At 40.7% G+C, this 24,452-nt stretch overlaps 1 protein-coding gene across 2 annotated transcripts in view; it reads right to left on the reverse strand.

Moving 5' to 3' along the window:
* The window catches only part of LOC126252772 (mismatch repair endonuclease PMS2), a 160,097-nt gene that overhangs the window by 110,256 nt on the left and 25,389 nt on the right, over positions 1 to 24,452 (reverse strand). Inside the window, exons 3-5 of one of the 2 annotated variants that reach the window (XM_049953699.1) lie at positions 23,955 to 24,160; positions 23,692 to 23,831; positions 6,587 to 6,695 (exon numbers count right to left, since the gene is read on the reverse strand). In XM_049953699.1, the coding sequence (XP_049809656.1) occupies positions 6,587 to 6,695; positions 23,692 to 23,831; positions 23,955 to 24,160 (455 nt within the window). Of the gene's footprint in view, positions 1 to 6,586; positions 6,696 to 15,425; positions 15,792 to 23,691; positions 23,832 to 23,954; positions 24,161 to 24,452 lie in introns of those variants that run through there. The other variant, XM_049953701.1, reaches the window with a different exon arrangement.

Raw genomic sequence — 24,452 nt, forward strand, 5'->3', positions numbered from 1 at the left:
ATGGCAGGGCAGGAGGGAGACAGTGTTAGCAAGCTTGTAAATCATCACAACTCATGTTCATCTCAATGGTGCACTGCTGGTGCCAGTTGAATCCAGTCTTGCCAGACAGAGATAGGTTTCCTGCAGCATCAAGTACAAGGTCATTTTTAAGACTGGTGGGAATTTTAAATAAAAAACTGGACAATTTGTGTATTAATTTCGAGTATAAGATGCACCTGAATTTTGCAGGCAATTTTTTGAAGAAAAAAGTGCATCTCATAGTCCTTGAAATATGGTACGTCAACTGGTTTGTGACACAAAGTCTTCTGTTGTTGCATAAAATCTACCAAGTTCTGAATGTGATGTTCACATTTTCCTATCAAAGGGATCAGAAGAGAAGTCAGATGTTTAGCTAGGTAATATGTTGTGGCCCCTATAACGCTCACAATGGAGCGAAGTGGAACCCCTTCCTTAGGGATCTTAGGCAGCCCATAAAGTCGTGATGGAACTGGCAGTTGTACTCTTAAGCTCTTTTTAAAATGTTCAGGAAACTGGCTGGATCTGAGAAGTGCAGATGTATTCCAATGTACTGCATCAGTTATATCTTTCTGGAGACAACAATGTGTTCCAGTCCTGCAGTAAATCCATCATCTTGCTGAGGTAAGATGTTGAAGGCAAACGAACAGTAGTGTTTTGCTTGTCTGCAGGTAAAATCACTATTTCTGTGTCTTCTCTTCAGGAACGGAGAGTTCTCCTTTCTTCAGCATTGAAGTTCTGCTTGGGTGCGGGCATCCTGGTTATAGGCCTGCAAGTCTTTTGCCTTATTTCTTCAGCAGTCTCATCCAGAGAATTCCACAAGGGTGGTTTTTCTTACCTCTGTTGGTGGTGAGTCCTTAAAGATTGGCAGGCTACTCAAGAAACATTAAATAAAATGTGTCTTATGCCCTCCAGTGTGAGTGAAAACTATGCTGGGTTCCATTAAAGACAACCTAGTTCTAAGGAGACCAAGAATATATAAAATCACATGCCAATGTGGGAAATCATACATTGGCCATGCATGTTGGACTGTTAAGGATAGCCACATTGAACACAGACAAGGCAAAGATCCTTTCATCTGCTACCACATACTGGGACTCCATCATTTAAGAAGTACTCAAAATACATATAAGTACCGACTAGGTAAATAGAGACATGGAATTTCAACTCAGCAAGGTGTGGGAACCAACACTAGCAGCTCTAAGGCATCATCAGCCACAGACAAATGAATGTGAGTCAACACAGATGGGGAACTGGAGTCCACACACTTAAACTGGGCACCAACACTCTGCATGTGTGCACTCTGGGTCAAGATTTGCAGCCGAACTTTCGCCGTGTTGCACCTGCGGATACCCTGGCCCGTTTCTTTGGCAGGGGCACTGGATGTCACCATGCTCTATGATTCATCTACAATAATGTTATAGCCCCACCCCTTGGCACCTGCACTTTTCTAGTGTCGCATTGGATAATGTTGTCAAAGTTATACAGTATTTCAACAAGACAGCTGCACGTCATCTTCAGGTGCTTGCTGACATGTTGCTGCATTGGCTTGGCAATGCTACTGCAGCGACAAGTCAATAAGTACCTGAAGATGACATGCAGTTGCCTCACTGAAATACTGTGTAGCTTCAACAACACTATCCAACATGAAGACTGTGAACCATTGAAGTAATTATGGTGTCGAGAAAATCTCAAACTGGAAGATATAACTTGTTTAAATGGAAGATAAAATCTGAGATAGAGAATGCAAACCAGAAAAGGGAGCAAGTGCTACTTGTGGATGGCAAGAGATAACTGAACGTTGAAGACACAAGTTCCATGTCTTAGTGATTTGAAGCACTCCTTTCTTTTTTTTTTAAAAAAAAGACACACACACACACACACACACACACACACACTGAACTCAACTGTTGAAGTATTATCATCAGCACTGTCAGCCATTCCTGTCAAGAATGAGCTAGGTAGATTGACAGCTTTGGACATTACTGAACAAATGTCTGCAAGTGAGTGCAGAATGCCTTTGGTTATCGTGAGAAAAAAGAGGCAGGAAAACTGTCAGAGAGCGATACATATCCCATTTGGATACCAGGCGTGCTTTTCTCTGCACCTGCAGGAGACCGGTATTTTTTGAACGTTGATCTCTCTGGAGCTTGCTAACGGTCACCCTGGAGGAGGAATTGCAGTACGTCCTGACAGTCAACACATCACAAGGATTATATCATTTCAAATGCTTTGTTTTTGGGGTGGCCAGTGCACAAGCAATCTTTCAGTGGTTCCTCAAGCAACGGCTGCTGGGCATTCCAGGCTGCATACATTATGCACATGACATCTTGGTGACAGGAGCCACAACGGAAGAACACTCAGGAAACTTGCGGCAGCTGTTCCACACCACCAGTCCACAGGCCTCAAATGCAATTTTGAAAAATCTCTCTTTATTCAACAGTCGGTGGAATACCTAGGACACGTCATCTCTTGCAAAGGTAATAAGCCCACACAGGAGCTGGTCAAAGCCATTATTGCACTTCCTCTCCCCATAAGTTGAAAGGAGCTCCAGTCTTTCTTGGGAAAATAACATATTAAGGGAAGCTCATGCCAGGTGTGGCACCGACTGGGCATCCACTGAACAAGTTTTGGAAGAAGGGCGTACCTTCTGAATGGTCAGAGGCATGAGAACAAGTGTTCCACACCCTGAAGCAGTTCCTCCCCACTCAACAACCTGTGGAAGAAGGGAATTTAACATCTACTGCCTTCAACTTTACATTCCCAGTCAAATGGTGAGACTAAAAGCTCATGAGAGACTCGAAAACACTCAGGAAGGAATATATGGCCCACATTCCTACAGATAAGATACTAACACTGTTTTGAATTCCTACAGGTTGACACCGAAGGGAAGAGGAGTCCAGTGGAACTCGTCTGTGGCTGTCTGCTCCACATGATCCTTCATCTTATTCTGCCAATGCCTGTTGGGGCATGTGCAGCACTGTCTCCACACTTTTGGGCACCTGGATGCGGGCATGGAGCTTCAGATGCCATGACAAGCGGACACCAGCAGTTGTCCAGCAGTAGTGAGGATGCTACATGTTCACTCTGGTTACGGGGAACCAAACAGTGACACTGTCATAATCAGATCTGTTGTTTTGGGGACCCAGCCTCCATCCCCTCCGGACCCTCCAGCGGACACCATCATGATAGCGCCACTTTTTGTTTCTCTTCTGATGGACCCTCTGCTATCTTCCTTCCTGCTCCTGAGCTGTTCCTGCCCTCCAGCTCTCAGCCCTGTTCACCAGTCCTGGCCACATCCTCATCTCCCTCTGTTTACAGGCTGCCCGAGATGGACTGGATGTCAGAAGATCAGGCTGTGGTTTCAGCCCTGCCAACACAACCCCCACCAATGTAGCTCCCTTCCACACCAAGATCCAGCATTGAAACAGAATGGCTATGCCCCCATTGTGTATGCTGTGAACTGTTGCCCTGTGACATCATTAAATATGCTAGTTCTGGAGGTGTCATCTCATTTTTTTATGGTGTGAGTTACAACAATTATCAATGAACGTTCAAGTATGTTAACACATATTCCTCCATTTCCCTGTTTAAGGATTTGAAATCTTCATCCAAGGTTGTTCAGTAAAAGTTCAATAATATGGAATCTCCTTTTCACACCCCTCTTTCAACTGTAAATTCTTCATTATCAACACAAAACCTAGTTTTGATTAGTTATTATACTCCAATCATTTTTTAACAACAGAGCATTGGGTGTTTCCAGGGAAGACAATTTGCCTGTTGCTATTCATTCTGAGAGAGCACTTGCTGGTAATCGTGCCAATATCAAACACCCACAAGATTTGTGTGTGCTGATGTGAAACTTCCTGGCAGATTAAAATTGTGTGCCGGACTGAGATTCGAACTCGGGACCCTTGCCTTTTGTGGGCAAGTGCTCTACCATCTGAGCTACCCAAACACAACTCACGCACTGTCCTCACAGCTTTACTTCCACCAGTACCTCGTCTCCTACCTTCCAAACTTTACAGAAGCTCTCCTGCGAACCTTGCAGGACTACCGTATTTACTCGAATCTAAGCCGCACTTTTTTTCCGGTTTTTGTAATCCAAAAAACCGCCTGCGGCTTAGAATTGAGTACAAAGTAAGCGGAAGTTCTGAAAAATGTTGGTAGGTGCCGCCACAACTAACTTCTGCCGTCGAATATATGTAGTGCTACACAGGCATGCTTTGCAGGCACAAAGATAAATACTGGTGCCAAAACCTCTGTGTCAGTAAATAAATTAAAAAAAAAAAAGGTGGAAGACGAGCTTTTTTTTCCTCCGCCCCGAGTTTCGACCAATGCATTTTCATACATTATCCATCGAAGTAAATACAAATTCCATATTGTTCATCTTCGAATGTTGCAGCGTTTCAATGTACTACGAAAATCCGACTGGCAATACTGTTAGGGATGTTTGTCATTATGGCCAACTCTACATTCTGAATTTTTTCCTACCTGTGAGAAGAGATGGTTGCTAATAGGAACTTTTATGAATTGTGAATCACATGCAGTATTCTCTTCACCATAATAATAATACGAATATAAACATTTTGCCATGTATTCTTTCGTGTTTGCTGCCATCTCATTTAAATTCTGTCTGCCTAATAAACTACGAAACGAGTGAGACAACAGCAAACGCGGAAGAATATACATATCATGTCATCTTTATATTTGTATTATTCTTATGCGTAATAGTGATATAGGCAGAAAAGAAGCACGGCAATTGACTAGATTTTTAAATCTAAGACGACTAATTTCCGTGAAGAATGTAATGCACTAAAGAGGCGTCTGCAAAGATTTTCAAACGGAGAAAAATTTTCGCTAAACTCTCGTTCAGAACATCTTCAATCATTCGCAGTCTATTATTTGGTTCTTGTTGATATCAAAGAAAGCAGCAGTGTAAGTAACAACAAATAGCAGTCTCTTGCCAATGTTTGCTAATGAGACGATAGACAATTTCCTTTTTTTTTTTTGCAAGCGGCGGTAGCGCGCACAAAAGCAAGCCATGTCGCAATCGGCGACAGGCCATAAACATTCATTATCAGAATGTGACAAACAATGCATGACACAGTACAGTAACGCATCTTCAGCTTAGAGTGACGTAAACACCTATAACAAAGAGAACGGCACTTATCAGATCAAAGAAAATTAAGCAATCAATTCAAACCAGATGAAGCACATGGAAAAGGAAGGGTACCCGTATAAATACGGATGGAGCACCTGACACATAGCAATGGCTACCTGGTAAAGCTTAACTGCTAAGCTTATGACTCGTACCAAACTACTGTAGCTGTATCATCATTCATTCGACCTAAATTGTGTCTCATATTACAATGGACCAACTTTGTTTCGATTTGGAGGTGCGGCCTAAAACTTTTCTCTCCCCTTGAATTTCGAGTCTCAAATTTCAGGTGCGGCTTAGAATCGAGTGCGGCTTAGATTCGAGTAAATACGGTAGCACTCCTGAAAGAGAGGCTATTGTGGAGACACGGCTTAGCCACAGCCTCGGGGATGTTTCAAGAATGAGAGTTCGAGTCTCAGTCCGGCACACAGTTTTAATCTGCCAGGAAGTTTCACATCAACCTACAAGATTTTTTGGTCAACCTCTTTAATTAGCTTTTATACTGCTTACGGTGAGGTTCACAGAGAACATGTTACAGTGGTTTGTTTACACCACTTGTGGCATGTGACATCATACGCGTGCAACAGAGATAACATAACCTTCACAAAAATATTACATAAATTGCATTTATAGATGAAGGATTAATCATGGAAATCTAAAAAATATTCCAGGTAGTGTCATCCCCACATGAAGAACGACTTAAGAAAGTAACATTATTAACATTCCAGCTGCTTCTCTCACAATCAAGTTTTACTATGGAAACATATTAACTTCAATAGATTCAAATATTTTTGTGCGTCTTTGATGAAATGCTATCCAGCTGCTGACAATTTTGTACTGCACACTTGAGCTCATTATGCATTCTACTGAAATTGTGTACATGGTAGTGCATCTGAATATGGTTTTGGTTGTTGGCAATTAACTCACTTTGAACTGCATTCTATGTACAGCCATAAATTTCATCTTATCCCAGATACTTTACACAGCTCAGTTACCATTATCATTTGTCACAAACTGCTTGATGGGTTTTAATGAAGGATAATGATGTTTTAATCCTTCATTAAAACTTAAGTACAGTTGCTGAATCTCAGTCATGTTCAAGATTGTATGCTTGATGAGTATTTACTGACAGTGTTTTCATCATCATATCTAATATCCTGGCAGTTTTGCTGTTCTATTCATGTTAGGGAATTTATGAAAATAAGTTCCCATGAGCCATTTTATGTGGAGCTATTTCTCCAGCAGCTTACTTTATTAAAATCAACATACAACAAAACAAGTGTAACAAGAATGATGTAGAATTTTATAAAAACTTTAAGTTCTGTAATTTATAAATCCTCTTTCTACAATCAGTGTGTATTTATATGTCTCAGAGCTCATACGGGAAATTAAAGAATGCTTGACACTTACCTGTTTTGAACCAAATATGCAGGTAATATTTTCAGATATAGTATTGCTTCCCTGAGTACTAACAACAGTAGTGCGGCTACCCTTCTTTGGCTGGTTTGTACATGTGATCCTTTAAGAAAATAGACATTCTTGTCAGAAGATGAATTTAAAGGACATTCTAAAACATAATACAAAGGAAGATAAAAAGAACTGCACAAAGTCAACTGAGCTACCAACTTATGAAATTGTTTGTGAATATTTAGTAAAATATCAGCAACAATATTTATCAAGCATCTTAATGGTTTAGAGTAAATGGATTTTTTCTTAATGAAACCAAAATACAATGAATGTATATGACTAAGTCTTTTATGCGTCAATACTTTTTTCAGATCTGATGATGGCTGTAAAACTGAAACCAGTTACCTGTTCGAATAAATTCAAATAGTGACAGGGAATTCTACAGTTTACATTACAAAGTCATTTTGCTGAGAATACTGTAGTGAACAAATCCTGCACAGTGCTGTTCTGTGGTTATTAAAAAATGGATCTCATGTTGTGTCCATGTACATAAAAGTTGATTTTTGGCTGCAATGTTCAGACAACCAAAACTGTTCTTAGAAATTAATTACTGTTGAAACACCAGCACTCTGGAACAAATTCAGTATGATTTTTTAGGTCCAGTTCTGCAGATGATTATCACAGATCTTTTTTCCATGACCAGTAGCTTATTTAAGTCACTTTGGGCTGTTGCATTTTGTATATCTGTTCAATAAACAATCTTCATGGGGTCCCATTAACCCCCATAGGGCGCATTGCTAGTTCACAGATAGGGCAGGGTCAGCTAAGGCATTCCAAAGTGCACATGAGCTCAATGTGCGGGCCACATGCAGGTTGAGGCTCAGCCTATCTCGGCTTAGCACCATCCTTCTCAGAAGTCTTGGCACATGCAACATTTCATTCAGCATTTTTTGGTTGGCACTACGTTCTTAAGTTTGGTACAATCATAGTGTCAGCACTGTTTACCCTTCACTATTCGTCCATGGTATAATGGAAGTTTGACGAAAATGAGGCAATCTATCGATCTATCATTACAACCCTTGAAAAATAAATGGGATTGAAAGAAAAGAAGGATAAAAACTCTCAACACTGCACAGTAAATATACAGTCAGATAATTGACAGGTACTGCGAATTTGCTTCAGAATGACATTACAACCTTTTTTAAGAAGACTTTAAAGATTTAGGTGATGATGAAAGAGCAAAAAATTACAATGATCGATAGACTAGATTCCCTGTTCTGTACGTCAAGAAACACTCTGTGATAAATCTGTAGGCATGGAGCGAGCACATGATGAAACTGGTGGTACGAACAGCAAATTTTCTAAAGTTGCACGCATTATTCCACTACCAGTTGCAACAACAGTTTTGATGGAATTGAAATAAAGTGTAGAGACTTTACATATTAAGGCAGAGTACACTGGTTCAGTCAAGGGACTTTCTGGGGCGATTTTTTTATTTAAAACCCACCACTATTGAATTTACGAAGAAAAAAGCAAAGCAGGAATGAAGTTTAGAACATCTGGAATGGACTGCAACCCTCACATTTTAAGTGGACTTGACTGCACACTGCCCACAATAATACTTTGCAGGGTTCTGATTCGATGGGGATGCAAAGAGAAAGAAAAAAAAGAAAAGAAAAATGATCATCGCAGTCTGCTGGAAGGGACAAATTCTGACAAAAACCAACTTTTATTTTGCAAAGATCATTGCCATTAAAGAAAATGCAAGGTTTGAAGATTTTGTAGGATAGTTTTCTAAATGATTTGAGGACACTGCCAATCTTACATCTGCTTTTGAGAATGTTTGCAGTTTCAGTTGATAGCATCCTGAGCATGTGCAGATGGAGCTGACTGATCTGCAAAGTACTTCCCAATTAAATAACAAATCCTTTCATGTTAAAACTGTTCAGGAGATGTACATTATTTTCCTCAGAAAGAGTTTCTATTTCTCCATAATGAGATTGCTAACATGATAAAATATTTTGATCAACATATGCTTGTGAAAAACTTTTTTCAATCATGAAAGTAAATAATTCACAATTACGTGCCAAGCTGAGTGTAAAAATCTGTGAAACTGTCTCTGTCTGCCCATATGCCAACAGTTTATACCACACAAAAATTATATTATGTCTTCATCATGCAAAAAATAATTAAATAATAATGAAAATTTGTTTTGTTTGTGATCTACATTATTGAGACATATGGTACATGAAATCAGAGTGACGGCATTGCCACCTAAATGTGGCACTTTCACAGTTTCCCCTCTCCTCTTGCTCAAACAGCATGGTATGGTGGGGGAAGGATGCAGCCGTATGAGAGCTAAGAGGACTGCTCATGTGCCCAATTCCTGGCCATCCCTAAACAACCCACAGAACAACAGGCAACCCAGTTCCTTTAAAATACTGGGAGACTCTCTCTTATGAATGAATGAGACCATGGTGCAATGCGTAGATGACACAAATAATCTTTCTGGCAGTTAATGAAGAAAGGAATCACTGCCTTGTGGTGATGGATATTCTAAGACTAAAGGAATCAACTCTAACAGAAAATCCTCAGGTGCATAAGGCTTAGCAAGCCTGCTGAAGAATAATTAATTATGTTACTTTGCTACACAGAATGAACCTTAGACGAAAAAGAATCCCACATACTGTACCTTGGGGACAAATGATGAACCTCTGCAGTCAATGGAAATCCAGGGAATGCACTCAATTTGGACATTAAAACAATTATAAACAGGTTGCTGGAACACTAAAAGTGAGAACCTTGGCAGGATGTACAGAGGAGACATTAGATATGATGAAGATAAGGGAAGATTTATACACTTGAGCTTAGTGAAACAAAGTGGAGCTCATTCAAAATTGTTGAGAGTGGATTACAAGTTGTAATGGTATTGGCAAAAATAGAGACAAGAAATGGAGTACACTTGGTATGGCATAAAAATGTTGCTCCTACCACTGATGTTACTTTTATTAGTGGCAGAATAACAAAAGCCACAATAAACACTAGCCACACAACAATTTAAATGTATGCTGCTCAAAAATGGTGCAATGTTGGGAAGAAACTAGAATATTTCAAAGAGGTAGAAGAGGAGTTACAACAAGAAACTACTAAGATAACAGGGTTTTGGAATGCAGAAGTTGGAACAAATAGGTCTGATTATCAGATGACAGGACCTTTCGGTTACAGAACAAGGAGTATTGAGGAAGAAAATTTCCTAAATTTTTACATGCAATAAACTTTTGGTAAAATCATTCATGATCCTTTTATTAGTGACACACAATGAAAACCTAAGTACAGAGAACACCAGCTTCACAATAAACAAAGCGATTGCCCCTAAATAAGGCTGCGGTAATAAGGATGACTATGAATTTTTCAAAAAAATAGAACAGCAGATACAACAAGAAAACACCATAATAATATGGTGATTTAAAAGCAGAAGTTGTAACAGACAAGTCTGGTTATGAGATGATAAGAAGATGTGGCTGCAGAACTATGAATACTGAGGGAACAAATTTCCTAAATTTCTGTATGAGAAACTATCTATTGATAAAGAATACATTCTTCAAAAAGCAGATCAGTCACTAGGTCCCTCTATATTCTTTCTAACCAAAAGTATCCAGACAGCTCTACATAATGTGGAATTGATGATGTCAGGAGATGTGGACCTGCCAGTATAAAGAAAGACAGGGAGTATTGAGTTGTCAATAGAAAAGCAGTAACAGCAGAATGGGTCGGTTAGGAAAGGTCAGTGACTTAGAACATGGACTAGTCATTAGATGTGACCCGAGTAAAAAAGCCATCTGGAGCATTTCAACCCTTCTAAAGCCACCCATGTCGACTGTTGGCGATGTGATTGTGGGGAGGAAATGTGAAAGAATGACCAAAGCTTAACCAACACCAGGCATACCTAATTTACTGACAGAGAGAGGCCACTGAGCATTTGTGGGCTGCTGTAGAAAATTGCATGAAATTAGTGAACTGAATCTCTCATCAGTTCTGAAGTGCTACCAGCAGTCCAGCTAGCATAATGACTGTGCATAAGGAGTTAAAAAGAATGGCTTACAATGGTCAAGCAGCCCCTTATAAGCCAAACATTTCTGTAGTTAGTGCTAAGCAACACTTGAGGTGGTGTAAAGAGCAGATGACTGGAAATGAGTGATGAATCGTGCTATTCCCTGAGGCAATGCAATGGAATGGTTTGGGCATGGCAAAAGACTGAAGAACTTTAACTGCCACTATGTGTAGTACCAACAGTGAAGTACGGAGGTGGTGGTGTCACGGTATTGGCAGGGTGTGGTTCCATTACTGCACTTGCGAAAATGTTGAATGCAGGTGGATATGAACATATTTTATGGCACTGTGTTCAGAGATGATTATTGATTGATTTTATCAGCATGACAATGCGCATTGTCAGAAATAAGTATCTGTGAGGCAGAGTCAATGATTTGTGGACAATGGAAAACATTTGGAATGAGGTTGAACGTCAACTTTGCTCCAGACCCCAGAGTTCAACACCACTACCTTCTCTGGTTTTATCTCTTGAGGAAAAATGGACTGCCATTCATCAACAGACATTCAGACACCTCACTGAACATGTCCTCAGCAGAGTTCAAGGCATCATAAAGGCAGAGGGTGGACGTAGCCCACATTAATGTCCACTAATAGGTATTCCGAAACCTTTGATCAGATAGTGTATAGCTGAGATTGAAAATTTAAAACACTTATTGACTATATATTAAAAGATAAACTGAAGGAAGATCAAACATCCCATTGGCAGCATGGACATTAGAGACAGAGGGCATGCTCGGATTACAGAGGAAGGGGAAGAAATCAGCCACGCCCTTTTTAAGGAACCATCACAGCATTTGATTTCGGAATATCATGAAATACCTAAATCTGGATGGCTGGACAGGGATTTGAACCATTATGCTCCCAAATGCAAGTCCAGTGTGACACCACCGCACCACCTCGCTTGATAACAGATAAACTTTTAGGGGAAAACATAAGAGACACAAAAGTCATCTCAGGTGAATGTTTATAAAGTGACCAAAAGCTTCTAGTATCAGATCTAAATTGCATGGTGAAATATACAGGAAGAGGACAGAAGTTGAATGCAGTTGAGAATAAGAGAGCTTTTCAAAATTGGATGCAGTGAAAAGTGCAAAAGAAGGTGCCAGAGAATATTGAAGAAAAGTAGAATATATACAAAACATCAATAATCAGTTGAGATGTTGAAGTGTGTGGTCAAATAAAAAGTCGAGTAAAAAATACTGAAATAAGTGTAAAAATGGTACTCAAGGATTAAAACAGTAAAATTATTACTAAACAATGGAAAATCCAGGATGGAATGTAACAATACCAGAGAAGGAAAGTTGGAGATGCTGAGTCGCAATAGGCACAATGAAACAAGTGGACCACCCTGGTGCTGAACACGCTGCAAAACATGATACCCCTCATCTCAATGCCTGCTTCACAGCCTGTGCCATATGGATCCTTCCCACCAACACCAGCTTTTCTGAATTGCGCAGCTGGGAACTTTCCCTGCAATACATCCTACGTTTCGGTAACCCTCCTGGCCTGAACCTTTGTTAGTCACTGTCCTTACCCATCCAGCCCCCTCCCTGTTCCCATTCCAGCACTACACAGTAATCATTTCACCGCCACACCCAGTCTTTTAATTTCATTTTATTTTTATTTATATTTCTCTCCTTTCCACTACTTACCCCCTCCCCCCTCCACACCTTCTCTCCTGCCATCCGTCTAAACTGCAACACTTCACTGTCCACCACTCCCACCATATTATCCCTCCCCCACCCAGTCGCCACTCCCATCATGCACTGGTGCTGCAGCTCGCAGTGTAGTTTCAGCTCCCTGAGACTGCAGACGTGTGTGCAAGATGTGTGTGTGTGTGTGTGTGTGTGTGTGTGTGTGTGTGTGTGTGTGTGTGCGCGCGCGCGCGCGCGTGCGCGTGCACACCACTATATGGTGAGTAGCAACTTTCCTTCTCCGGAAAAATTATTATTAATGATTGAAAAATGGCAAAGAAAAACAAAGATCCTCCAAGAAAATCAAATTAATGCTCTTGTGTCACAGAACGTATTAAGAATAGCCACACCTGAGCAGGAATATACACATAAGAATAAAAAGAGAAAATTTGGGATACTTCCACTGAGAAACTTTCAAAAGTAAAGAAAATAAAAAAAAAATACTTTATGGCTTGATGAATAGTATGAAATCAGAAAGCACAGAGATAAGGCAATATAAAAGGAAGAAGGAATCATCAACAAAGACGTAGAAAGAATAAGAGAAGACATGATTTATTTTGCAACGTTACTGAATGAGGAGAATAAGGCAGCGTTCACACTGCCGGCCGGGCCGAGCCGAGCCTGGCCGGGCCGCCGCCCGCTTTGCTATCAGACACATGGTTTTGAATTGCGGTGTTCAGACTGGCGGCCGGGCCGCGCCGACACGGCGTGAGCCTCCCGGAGCCGAGCCGACGACATTCCGAATGTTTAATATTGCCGGCGCGAGCCGACCGCAGGCGCGAGCCTGTGGAGCAGCACTACTGCTTCTGCAGTACACGCATCACACGTCTCCCTTCTGCTTTCATCACAAGTGTGACTGCACACGTCTTTTATTTTAAGATGTTACCTCACATTTCACAATAAGTGAGGAAAAATTACGTTTATTATAATGATACATGCGAAATTACTTTTATTTCATATATTTAATCTACATGCATTTACAACAATAGCTTGCCAGCGTTCGCGGCATTGCCGCCACTGAATAGTTCGCATTTACTTGTAAACGGAGGCAGATATGAGTGTCACTGAGGGACGGAAATGTGTCCCTACCAGATGACAATGCATTGTAAAGTCATGTTGTGGCACGTTACTATATAAGCTGTTGTCTGTGACATCCTTTTGCGATGTTCTTACTTTAATGGATGCAGAATAACATATACATGACATTAACTTGTGTCCATCAATTTGGTATCAGAATTTCGGCTAGTATGACAGTAATGATGCAGTTTCCAGATTATGGAACGAAGTAACCAAGGAGTGTGTTTCAGATAGTACGCACAAATATAAATTATTTTCCTTTATAATTTTATTTGTTTTATTTACAGTGAAATGAGATACAAAAAAATACAGTAAATAGCAAAGTAATTTCAATTCCAAAATTTATTTGAGAGGTTTTTCAATTATTTTAAGTTGCATTTTTAACGAAATATTCAACAAAAGTGTTCCTGACAGTTTTCGAACGTAATGTGGAATTTCTGTTGAATGTGGCACCAGCTGTCTGCATATCAGCATTGTTACAAAACTTTTCAGCTTCAACATTGCATCCTTCTCTGTCAATGACAATATTATGAAGTAGACAAATGCACTTGACTATGTGATCAGCTACGTCAACGGATGTTTCAATTTCCTTCCTCAGTAGTCTCCATTTATTGGTCATTATACCAAATGCACATTCAACAACTTTTCTTGCTCTGGAATGCATATCATTGTATAGAATCTTCTCGTTGTCCAAATTTCTGCGAGGAAAAGGTCTCATCAAATTCTCTAATAAGGGGTAAGCTTCATCTCCCAAAATGACGTACGGTAGTTCCTGACACATTCCTTCAAGTCTTGTTGGTGGCGGTAATAACAGCTCCCCATTTGTAAGTTTCTTATATAACATACTTTCTTTAAACACGCCTGCATCAGACTGTTTACCGTAGGCACCAACATCCACAGCTATAAATTTGTAATTTGCATCAGCAACTGCTTGGAGTACAATCGAATAATACTGTTTGTAATTGTAAAACATGCTGCCAGAAAGTTTAGGACATTGGACACGTATGTGCTTCCCGTCTATACATCCAACACAGTTTGGAAATCCCCATCTCGTATGCATTTCACTGGCAATTTCTTTAAATCGAGAAACAGTTGGCGTTGGTAAATGAATGGGGGCAAGTGACTCCCATATGGCCATACAAACGTCTTTCACCAACACTGATACGGTGGACACTCCTAATCGGAATGACGATGCTAGTGCATGAAAGGAGATGCCAGTGGACAGATACCTGAGAAAAAAAATCGTAAAATGTGTTACTCAAGTGTGGTGTTGGGCGAAGTTTTTACAGTTTTGTTTGCACAGTAGATATTTACTTAGTCAATGTCATTTCATAGTTATACAACAATAAATAATTAAAGAGACATTTTCTTGCATCCTTCTATATTCTTTCAATTAAAATAATGAAATCGAAATGCAAAGACCTGAGAGACAGTTACAGAGAATAACTTGTATAACTTGGCAAAATAAGGTCATGTGATCCAGGGAATAGTATATTAAAATGCAATTCCACTCGGGCTTTGTTCTGTCATATGATTTTCCTAAGTTCCAAGAGCTATGCACAGTTCCTTACCAGTGGAAATAGAACCACTGAGTCAAAGGGCATATCAGTCTGTCTATCTTACAAGGTAATGAAAAGAATTCTGTGAGGTCATCAGTGGCTCCACATGATGAACCATCACCACTGCCAAGCGCTGCATCATGAAGAAAAACGAAGAAAAAGTTGGAAAATTCTGAAGGAGTGTATCTGCGATTCTTCGTTGAAGGCACAGCAAGACATTACCCAAAATGACGAAGCTAATTACTTACTGATGATTCTCAGGAGTCCCATAAACTCTCTTCCCCTCAGAGGTAAGCGTTTGTGAAATTTAAAATACAAAAGCATGACTACAATTAATTGGAGGTAGTGAATGCTGCACAAAGTTCTACTGCAAACCAAAAAGTGTGTACTAACGAATCTTACCTTATCGTTATACACAATTTTTCTTCTGCTGTTATACTTCTGCGAAAATTTGTGTTCTGTTTCGAAATTTTGTCTTGAATGTTCTGCAGCACATACTGAAATGTATTATGATTCATTCTGTAATATGAATAAAATTTTTCAGGATAGTTTTTAAGTTCTTCATGTAAAGAAAAAAACTCTCCTAAATGTCTGTCGCTATTTATGGGATGAATCCATAACCTCCTAGTTCTTCTGTACTTCAAAACTCGACGAGTAACTGCAGAGTCAAAACAATACCAATAAAAGAGTGAAGACATTGTTCTACACGACAGCACACACTAGCCAAAGGCGAGCAACTGTTGACTGCAGCTGCGTTTTCTAGTGACTTGCTTGTCAGCTGTCGAAGGGTGGGGATTTTTTTTAATTTATTTATTTGACCTTCGGCAACTAGCAGCCATTTAGCCAAAGAGTAGGGATTACCTTGACGGTGCAGCGCAGCCCGCCAAGGAAGGAAAAAAATAATGAAGAACAATGAAACGCACGTCTGTGTCGATCTACAGTAGTTTCATTAACTCTCCATTATTTTTTTTTTCTGTCAAAGTAGACAACGAGACTACAGAATTGCGCTTCAGTTTCTGCAGTAAACGTATCACAAATCTCCAGTTTGTTTTTGTGATTAGTTTTACACCACTGATCACTAGTAATTAGTTTTTTTCTGTCCTGCATTATATGACTACATTAAACCAAGCTGTAACCGCTCGAACTCCGTGGCTTGCGGACGCGGCACTGACGCCACTGAATATCTCGCATTACTTGTGACCAGAGACAGATATCAGTGTCATTATCATTTCAAAAACTTTCTGGTACTTTTAGCTACATTTCATACGCAACAATGTATGGTCTAAAACGGATCTAACAGTAAGCTACCCGCTACATAACTTTTTCACTACAAGATCTGTAAATCAAGTGCACAACGTTGACAAATAGCATCATTTAACAATGACTGTTAAGAAATACGAAAAGATAAATGATTCAATACGAAGCTAAGATGTTACACTAGCACGTGTACAAAAATCAGATTTTTTAGCCGCATAATTTCTTCAAAATCGGCTGGGAAGCGTTACGAAACTAAGAAATCACGCGAAACGAAAAGTAGACTTTTTCTTTTTTCACGACGTAAGTAACGCTTTTAAGGAAAAAATGAGTTCATAAAACGATGTGGCGCAGTCTTATATACCTCTAAGAATTTTTAGAACATGAAAATCGGAGAAGTGGATTTTCCCCCATTCCGCCGACCCGGCTCGGCGCGGCGCGCAGTGTGAATGCCCTACACGCCGGCCTGAGCTGGCTAGGCACGAGCCGAGACAGTACGCGTCAGCCCGGCCCGGCCCGGCCGGCAGTGTGAACGCAGCCTAAGAAATACCATGAACCTAGAGTCACTGAACTACATGAAGAGCATTCGCCAATTACTGGACAGAAAAAGAAAATGCTCTGAAACAAATGAAAGGAGTGAAGTCTCCTGAAGATGATCAGTCAACTTCAGATATAAAAAAGGCAGCGGGGATCAATGGAAAACCACAGTTGCCCTGAATCTTGGGAGTGATTTGGAAAGAAAATGGGATATGCAGTAACTGGACAAGGGAAATTATAATTCAGATATTTCAGAAAGGAAAATGAAAAAAAGTGTAACAACTATAGAGAAATCACTTTATTATCATAGAACAAAGATCATGTAACCAGTTCCGAAAAATGTATTAGGAATTAATCTTGAAACTCAGTTTGAAGAAAACAGGATGTATTTATGACTAACAGAGAAACAGTTCAACTTATTTTTACAGTCAATAAATGGGGAAATATTGGGGGGGGAAAGAAAAGACCTGATGTGACGACAATGTACATTATGATCAGAAGCACCTGGCCACCCCTGTGTAACACAAAATTGACTATGGATGTCACAAGAGGCAGACCAGCCAGTATAAAAGGAGGTGACAAGCACTGTGTAGTTAGTAAAGAACCAGTAATAGCAGAAGATCAGGAGCGCTCAGTGCCTTTGAACTTGAACTAGTAATTAGATGTCACCTGAGTAAAAAATCCATCAGACATTTCAACTATTCTAAAGCTGCCCAAGCTGACTGTTGTTTATGTGATTCTGAAGTGGAAATATGAAGAAACAACCACAGCTAAAACAGAATGTGGCAGACCTCATGTACTGACAGAGAGGAACCTTCATGCATTGTGGAGGGTGCTTGTAAAAAATCACATGAAATCAGCACAAGGAATAGCTTGACAATTCCAAAGTGCTTCCAGCAGTGTGGCTAGCACAATGACTATGTAGAATCTCAAAAAGAAAAGCAGCACTTCATAACCCACACATTTCAGTAATAAGTGATGCTTGAGGTGGTGTAAAAGAGCGACGTCGCTGCCTGCTGGACAGTGGTCATACATCACACTGACAGTGAAGTACGGAGGAGGTCTTACTACAATATGGTGGAATTGGATGGATTAAACATCTACTCACTAAGTGTCAGCATGAGAACGCACATATAAAAAAAGTTATACGTATGCAAGCTTTCAGAGCCCGTGGCTCCTACTTCTGGCAGACGGGTTGAAGGGGAAGGAAGAGGAGTGAGGGAAAAGGGGTAGAGTTTGGAAAAGTCGCCCAGAATTCCACATTAGGAAAGACTTACTGGACAGGATGAGAAGGAAAGACTGATTGCTGACTGCACCAGATGAGATTTGAAAACCTGAGAGCTTAAAGGTGTAAAACTGGGTAATATGCAAGACAGAGATTACTGCTAGAACATAGTGCATGAGTTAATAAGAGTGAAAAACTAAGTGCATTGTATGTAATAAAAGTGGAAGGGTGCAGCGAAAAATAGACAGGTCAGAAAATGAAAGATATAGAAAACTAAAACGGAGTGAAGAAAGTAGTAGTTACTGTAAAGAAATGCTGAGGCATAAGAAATTAAGATAAATTAAAGCCAGGAGGGTGGCCAGAACCAAGGCCATGTTGTAACACTAGCTCCCACCTCTGGAGTTCGGAGAAAGTGGTGTCTGGGGGAAGAATCCAGATGGCATGTGTGGTGTAACAGGCTCTGAGATCACAACTGTCATTTTGTAGAGCACACTCTGCAACAGGGTATTGGTGTTACCGGTATACACCCTCTACCTAAGCCCATCCAGCCTAACTGATAACTTGGTGGTAGTCATGCTGATGTAAAGGGCTGAACAGTTTTTACATAATGGCTGGTATATGTATGACCTGTCATTTCACAGTATCGGGTTGTTTCTCATGGATAGGGTGCGGTCCCCTTATTCTGCTTACCAAAGATGCTAGAACTGAAAGTGTACAAACATATTTTACAGTAATGTGCACTGCATACAGCAGAGGGACAGTTCGGATATGATGCCTGTTTGCATCAGCATGACAATGTTTCCTGTCACAAAGCAGCACCTGCGAGGCAATAGGTCGTGGTCAGTAACATTCCTAAAAGGGACTGCCCTGCCCAGAGTCCCAACATGAAGCCACTAGAATGTGCTGTAATGTCAACTTCGCTCTTGACCCCAGTGTCCAACATCCTACCTCCTCTGGTTTCAGAATGAATGGGCTGCTATTCCTCCACAGACATTTCAACACCTCACTGAAAGGGTCCCCAGCAGAGTTCAAGCTGTCATAAAGGCAAAAGTGTTCGCTAATAGATGTTCAGATACTTTTGATCAGATAGTGTATGACAGTGTGCCGTGGTACAAAATAATGTGTTGCTTAGCAAAATGTAATGACCCTAACTCCCTAATTACAAAATTTCAGATGCTATATGATAACTGTGAGGAAAGTGCATAAACAGGTGCTGGAAGGTGAAATATGTTTACATGAAAGAGAAGTGTGGAACAGGGCACTTCTTTTTCCTCATTACTCCCATCACACTCATGGATACCGTAGTGAATAACACAAAGTACGCAGAAAAAGAAGACCTCAATGTTCTTGTGTTTGCAGATGATGTTAATGATGGAGTGAAACTATAACAGAGGTACAGAGGAAATTGAATCCATGGAGCACCATGTTCCAAGATTTCAAGATTCTAATTAAATGTAACTAAAAATACAACAGTGGCAATGCTAATAAGAACACTGGCTCCATGAAACCTTTTTCTGTAAAGGAACAAGACTGAGAATGTGAATAATTTCACATAGATTGGTAGTGTTGTGGTAAGTGATAGGAGTGTCAAAACTGAGGTTCTGGGCAGTAATCATAGGATCCAAATTCTTCAATCTAATATGAAGCCTTGTCTGGGATAAGGATGTCCCTCTAAAAACTCAACAGCCCATTTTCCCATCTTTCCTTCTAGTCATTATGTCATGTAGTCTGGAGAGCTGTGCCACAGCCAAAAGATGCACAAACCAATTACAAGGTTCTGAAATGAAATTCCTTATCACTTCTCTACAAAGACAACAGCAGCACATAACGAGGTACCTGCATGTGGAAGTGATCATGGAGGGAACACTGATTGCATTGAGACCAATGTGGTACGGCCACATGAAACAGTTGCAGCCTAACCGAATTCCTTCGTCAGTACTAGGAATGGAATATGTCATGATGAAGAGCAGTTGAATATCCATGGAAGAGGTGGGTGGTCTAGATTAAAGAAGACTTTGAAAGAAAAGGAGAGACGTGGGAGGCGGACATTTTTGAGACCCTTGGTATGATTAAAGGAGAAATTACTGTAGCATTTATCACTTGTAATGCTAAAGGTGTTAATTACATTCCATGCACCAGCAGCTTATTTGCATTTTCGGGCTTTCTACAAATACACTTAAGCGCTAAAGAAACTGGTATAGGCATGCATATTCAAATACAGAGATACTTAAACAGGCAGAACACGGTGCTGTGGTTGGCAAGGCCTATATAAGACAACAAGTGCCTGGCGCAGTTGTTAGATTGGTTACTGCTGCTACAATGGCAGGTTATCAAGATTTAAGTGAGTTTGAATGTGGTGTTATAGTCAGCACATGAGTGATGGGACACAGCATCTCTGAGGTAGCGATGAAGTGGGGATTTTCCCATATGACTATTTCACAAGTGTACCATTAATATCAGGAATCCGGTAAAACATCAAATCTCTGACACTGCTGTGGACGGAAAAAGATCCTGCAAAAACGGGACCAAGGATGACTGAAGAGAATCATTCAGCATGACTGAAGCGCTACTCTTCCACAAATTGCTGCGGATTATTTGTTGGGTCATCTACAAGTGTCAGTGTGTGAACCATTCAACAAAATATCATCAATATGGGCTTTCAGAGCTGAAAGCCCACTCATGTACCCTTGATGACTGCACAACACAAAGCTTTAAGCCTCGTCTGGGCCCACCAACACTGACATTGCACGGTTGATGACTGGAAACATGTTGCCCGGTCAGACGAGTCCCACTTCAAATTATATCAAGCAGATGGACGTGTACAGGTATGGAGACAACCTCAGGAATCCATGGACCCTGCATGTCAGCAGGGGACTGTTCAAGCTGGTGGAGGCTCTGTAATGGTGTGGGGTGTGTGCAGTTGGAGTGATGTGATACCCCTGATACAATTTGATATGGTTCTGGCAGATGATAGGTACATAAGCATCCATTCACGTCCATCGTGCATTCCCATGGACTTGGGCAATTCCAGCAGGACAATGCAGCACCCCATACATCCAGAATTGCCACAGAGTGGCTCCAGGAATGCTCTTCTGAGTTTAAACACTTCCATTGGCCACCAAACTCACCAGACCTGAATATTATTGATCATATCTAGGATGCCTTGAAACGTGCTGTTAAGAATAAATCTCCACCCTCTCGGATTCTTATGGACTTATGGACACCCTTGCAGGATTCATGGGGTCAGTTCCCTCCAGCACTACTTCAGGCATTAGTCGAGTCCATGCCACATTGTGCAGCGGCACTTCTGCATGCCTGTGGGGGCCCTACACAACATTAGGCAGGTGTACCAGTTTCTTTGGCTCTTCAGTGTATAATAGTGCGAGGGCAGTTCAATAAGTAATGCAACACATTTTTTTTCTCGGCCAATTTTGGTTGAAAAAACCGGAAATTTCTTGTGGAATATTTTCAAACATTCCCGCTTCGTCTCGTACAGTTTCATTGACTTCCGACGGGTGGCAGCGCTGTACAGAGCTGTTAAAATGGCGTCTGTAACGGATGTGCGTTGCAAACAACGGGCAGTGATCGAGTTTCTTTTGGCGGAAAACCAGGGCATCTCAGATATTCATAGGCGCTTGCAGAATGTCTACGGTGATCTGGCAGTGGACAAAAGCACGGTGAGTCGTTGGGCAAAGCATGTGTCATCATCGCCGCAAGGTCAAGCAAGACTGTCTGATCTCCCGCGTGCGGGCCGGCCGTGCACAGCTGTGACTCCTGCAATGGCGGAGCGTGCGAACACACTCGTTCGAGATGATCGACGGATCGCCATCAAACAACTCAGTGCTCAACTTGACATCTCTGTTGGTAGTGCTGTCACAATTGTTCACCAGTTGGGATATTCAAAGGTTTGTTCCCACTGGGTCCCTCGTTGTCTAACCGAACACCATAAAGAGCAGAGGAGAACCATCTGTGCGGAATTGCTTGCTCGTCATGTGGCTGACGGTGACAATTTCTTGTCAAAGATTGTTACAGGCGATGAAACATGGGTTCATCACTTCGAACCTGAAACAAAACGGCAATCAATGGAGTGGCGCCACACCCACTCCCCTACCAAGAAAAAGTTTAAAGCCATACCCTCAGCCGGTAAAGTCATGGTTACAGTCTTCTGGGACGCTGAAGGGGTTATTCTGTTCGATGTCCTTCCCCATGGTCAAACGATCAACTCTGAAGTGTATTGTGCTACTCTTCAGAAATTGAAGAAACGACTTCAGCGTGTTCGTAGGCACAAAAATCAGAACGAACTTCTCTTTCTTCATGACAACGCAAGACCTCACACAAGTCTTCGCACCCGAGAGGAGCTCACAAAACTTCAGTGGGCTGTTCTTCCTCATGCACCCTACAGCCCCGATCTCGCACCGTCGGATTTCCATATGTTTGGCCCAATGAAGGACGCAATCCGTGGGACGCACTACGCGGATGATGAAGAAGTTATTGATGCAGTACGACGTTGGCTCCGACATCGACCAGTGGAATGGTACCGTGCAGGCATACAGGCTCTCATTTCAAGGTGGCGTAAGGCCGTAGCATTGAATGGAGATTACGTTGAAAAATAGTGTTGTGTAGCTAAAAGATTGGGGAATAACCTGGTGTATTTCAATGCTGAATAAAACAACCCCTGTATCAGAAAAAAAATGTGTTGCATTACTTATTGAACTGCCCTCGTAATTGATTCCAGTTAATAAACCTTCGTAATGCTCACAACAGTTGTGTAAGACACCTTCTAATATGGGATTTTTATTGTGATTAGAGATTCAAAACTTCAGGACAGATTTGCTGTTGGGAAATTTGATCATGCTTGATACTCTGTTATCCAGGTTCATCCTTGTGTCATGAGTTTCCTTAATTGCCATGTTTATCATTTAGCTCAGGAACACTATTGAAGAGTATGCTAGCAACAAAAATTGGTGGCATAACATCAAAATATATTTAAAACAGGTTGAATGAGCCTTAACAACAAAGTAACACCAATGTAAACGTTTCTGCACATCAACTAGTGATAGCTCTATAAATCTTGTTGGATGAAGGTGTCACACACTGCATACCACTTTCCAGGAATGTAAGCCAAACTGGTGAAACTTATCACCAACAACTCACATGCCTTGCAACCACAATTGAAGATGAAGTCATTATGTGTGGTTGCAATCCAATCAGGCACAACCACTTGCCATTAACATGAAGAAAGTAATTGCACGAGAAGATGATTGAGAGGTGATAACACATCTCATAAAAATTCTCCTAAACTTGTGCCCCCAGACTTCCCAATTCCCAGACAGTCATTCATCAATGAATCACTTTCAGAGAAAAATGTGCTTTGACAACTTAGCCTCTGTGCTTCAATTTGAAACCAATGACATTTCTTGAAATTCAAAATGTAGAAATAAGCTTGGTGTTAAGGTAGTAACAGACAATAAGAAATGCTACAGTACTGATTAATTCAACAAAAAACCATTTCTATCATAGCCAAAAAAATTAAAACTTTAATGTGAATCTTGCAGCTATAAAACTTTAACATGGGCTAATTGTTTAAATGAAATGGAAAAAAAACTGAAGATGTTAAGAAGCTTACAATAAAATGCTTTGCTGCATACAAACCTTACACCGGTGGAGATGAGACAATAAGCATGTAGAATCTGCACCATTTTGCTGAATTCTTTACGCAAGTTGCGCTGGAAGTCCTTATGTCTCACAGGAAATGTTACAAATAGGTTCTTGATGCAGACCGTTGTCCCTACCTATACAAATCATTTACGTCAATTCATAGATACAGCACATGCACGTACAGAACAAACGAGGTTCCCATCTAGAAATACTTAATTTAAATAGTGATCCACAACTGACAAACTGTCATCACTCACCTGACGAGCACATGGTGTTTGCTTTGTTATGTGTCCATTATGGTCAAATTCCAGTCTTGTTGCACAACTGGCACTACTGTGGCGTGTTAAAATTGTCAAGTCACCAAGGGCACACAAAGAGTTCAGTGCTTCTCCGCGAAACCCAAAGGTTTCAACAAAACTTAATTCTGAGTAATCCCTTAGTTTAGAGGTATGGTGTTTCAGGGCTGCAAAAAACAGAGCTCACACTCATATTTCAGATATAAGAATGATACAAAGTCATTCATAACAGATGTAATACATTATGGAATCTTCTTATCCCAAATTAGTCATGGCTATTTTCGTCCACATTTCAGAACACAAAACACACACACACACACACACACACACACACACAAAACACACACACACACACACACACACATTACAACCAGAACTACAACCCAAATCAAAGAGGAAAAAACTCATGCTAGGAAAAGTGTTGCAGTGCTAAAGAAAAGAATTTAATAGTTACAGACA

Source organism: Schistocerca nitens, chromosome 4 (assembly GCF_023898315.1).
Source record: "Schistocerca nitens isolate TAMUIC-IGC-003100 chromosome 4, iqSchNite1.1, whole genome shotgun sequence".
NCBI classification, from domain to species: domain Eukaryota; kingdom Metazoa; phylum Arthropoda; class Insecta; order Orthoptera; family Acrididae; genus Schistocerca; species Schistocerca nitens.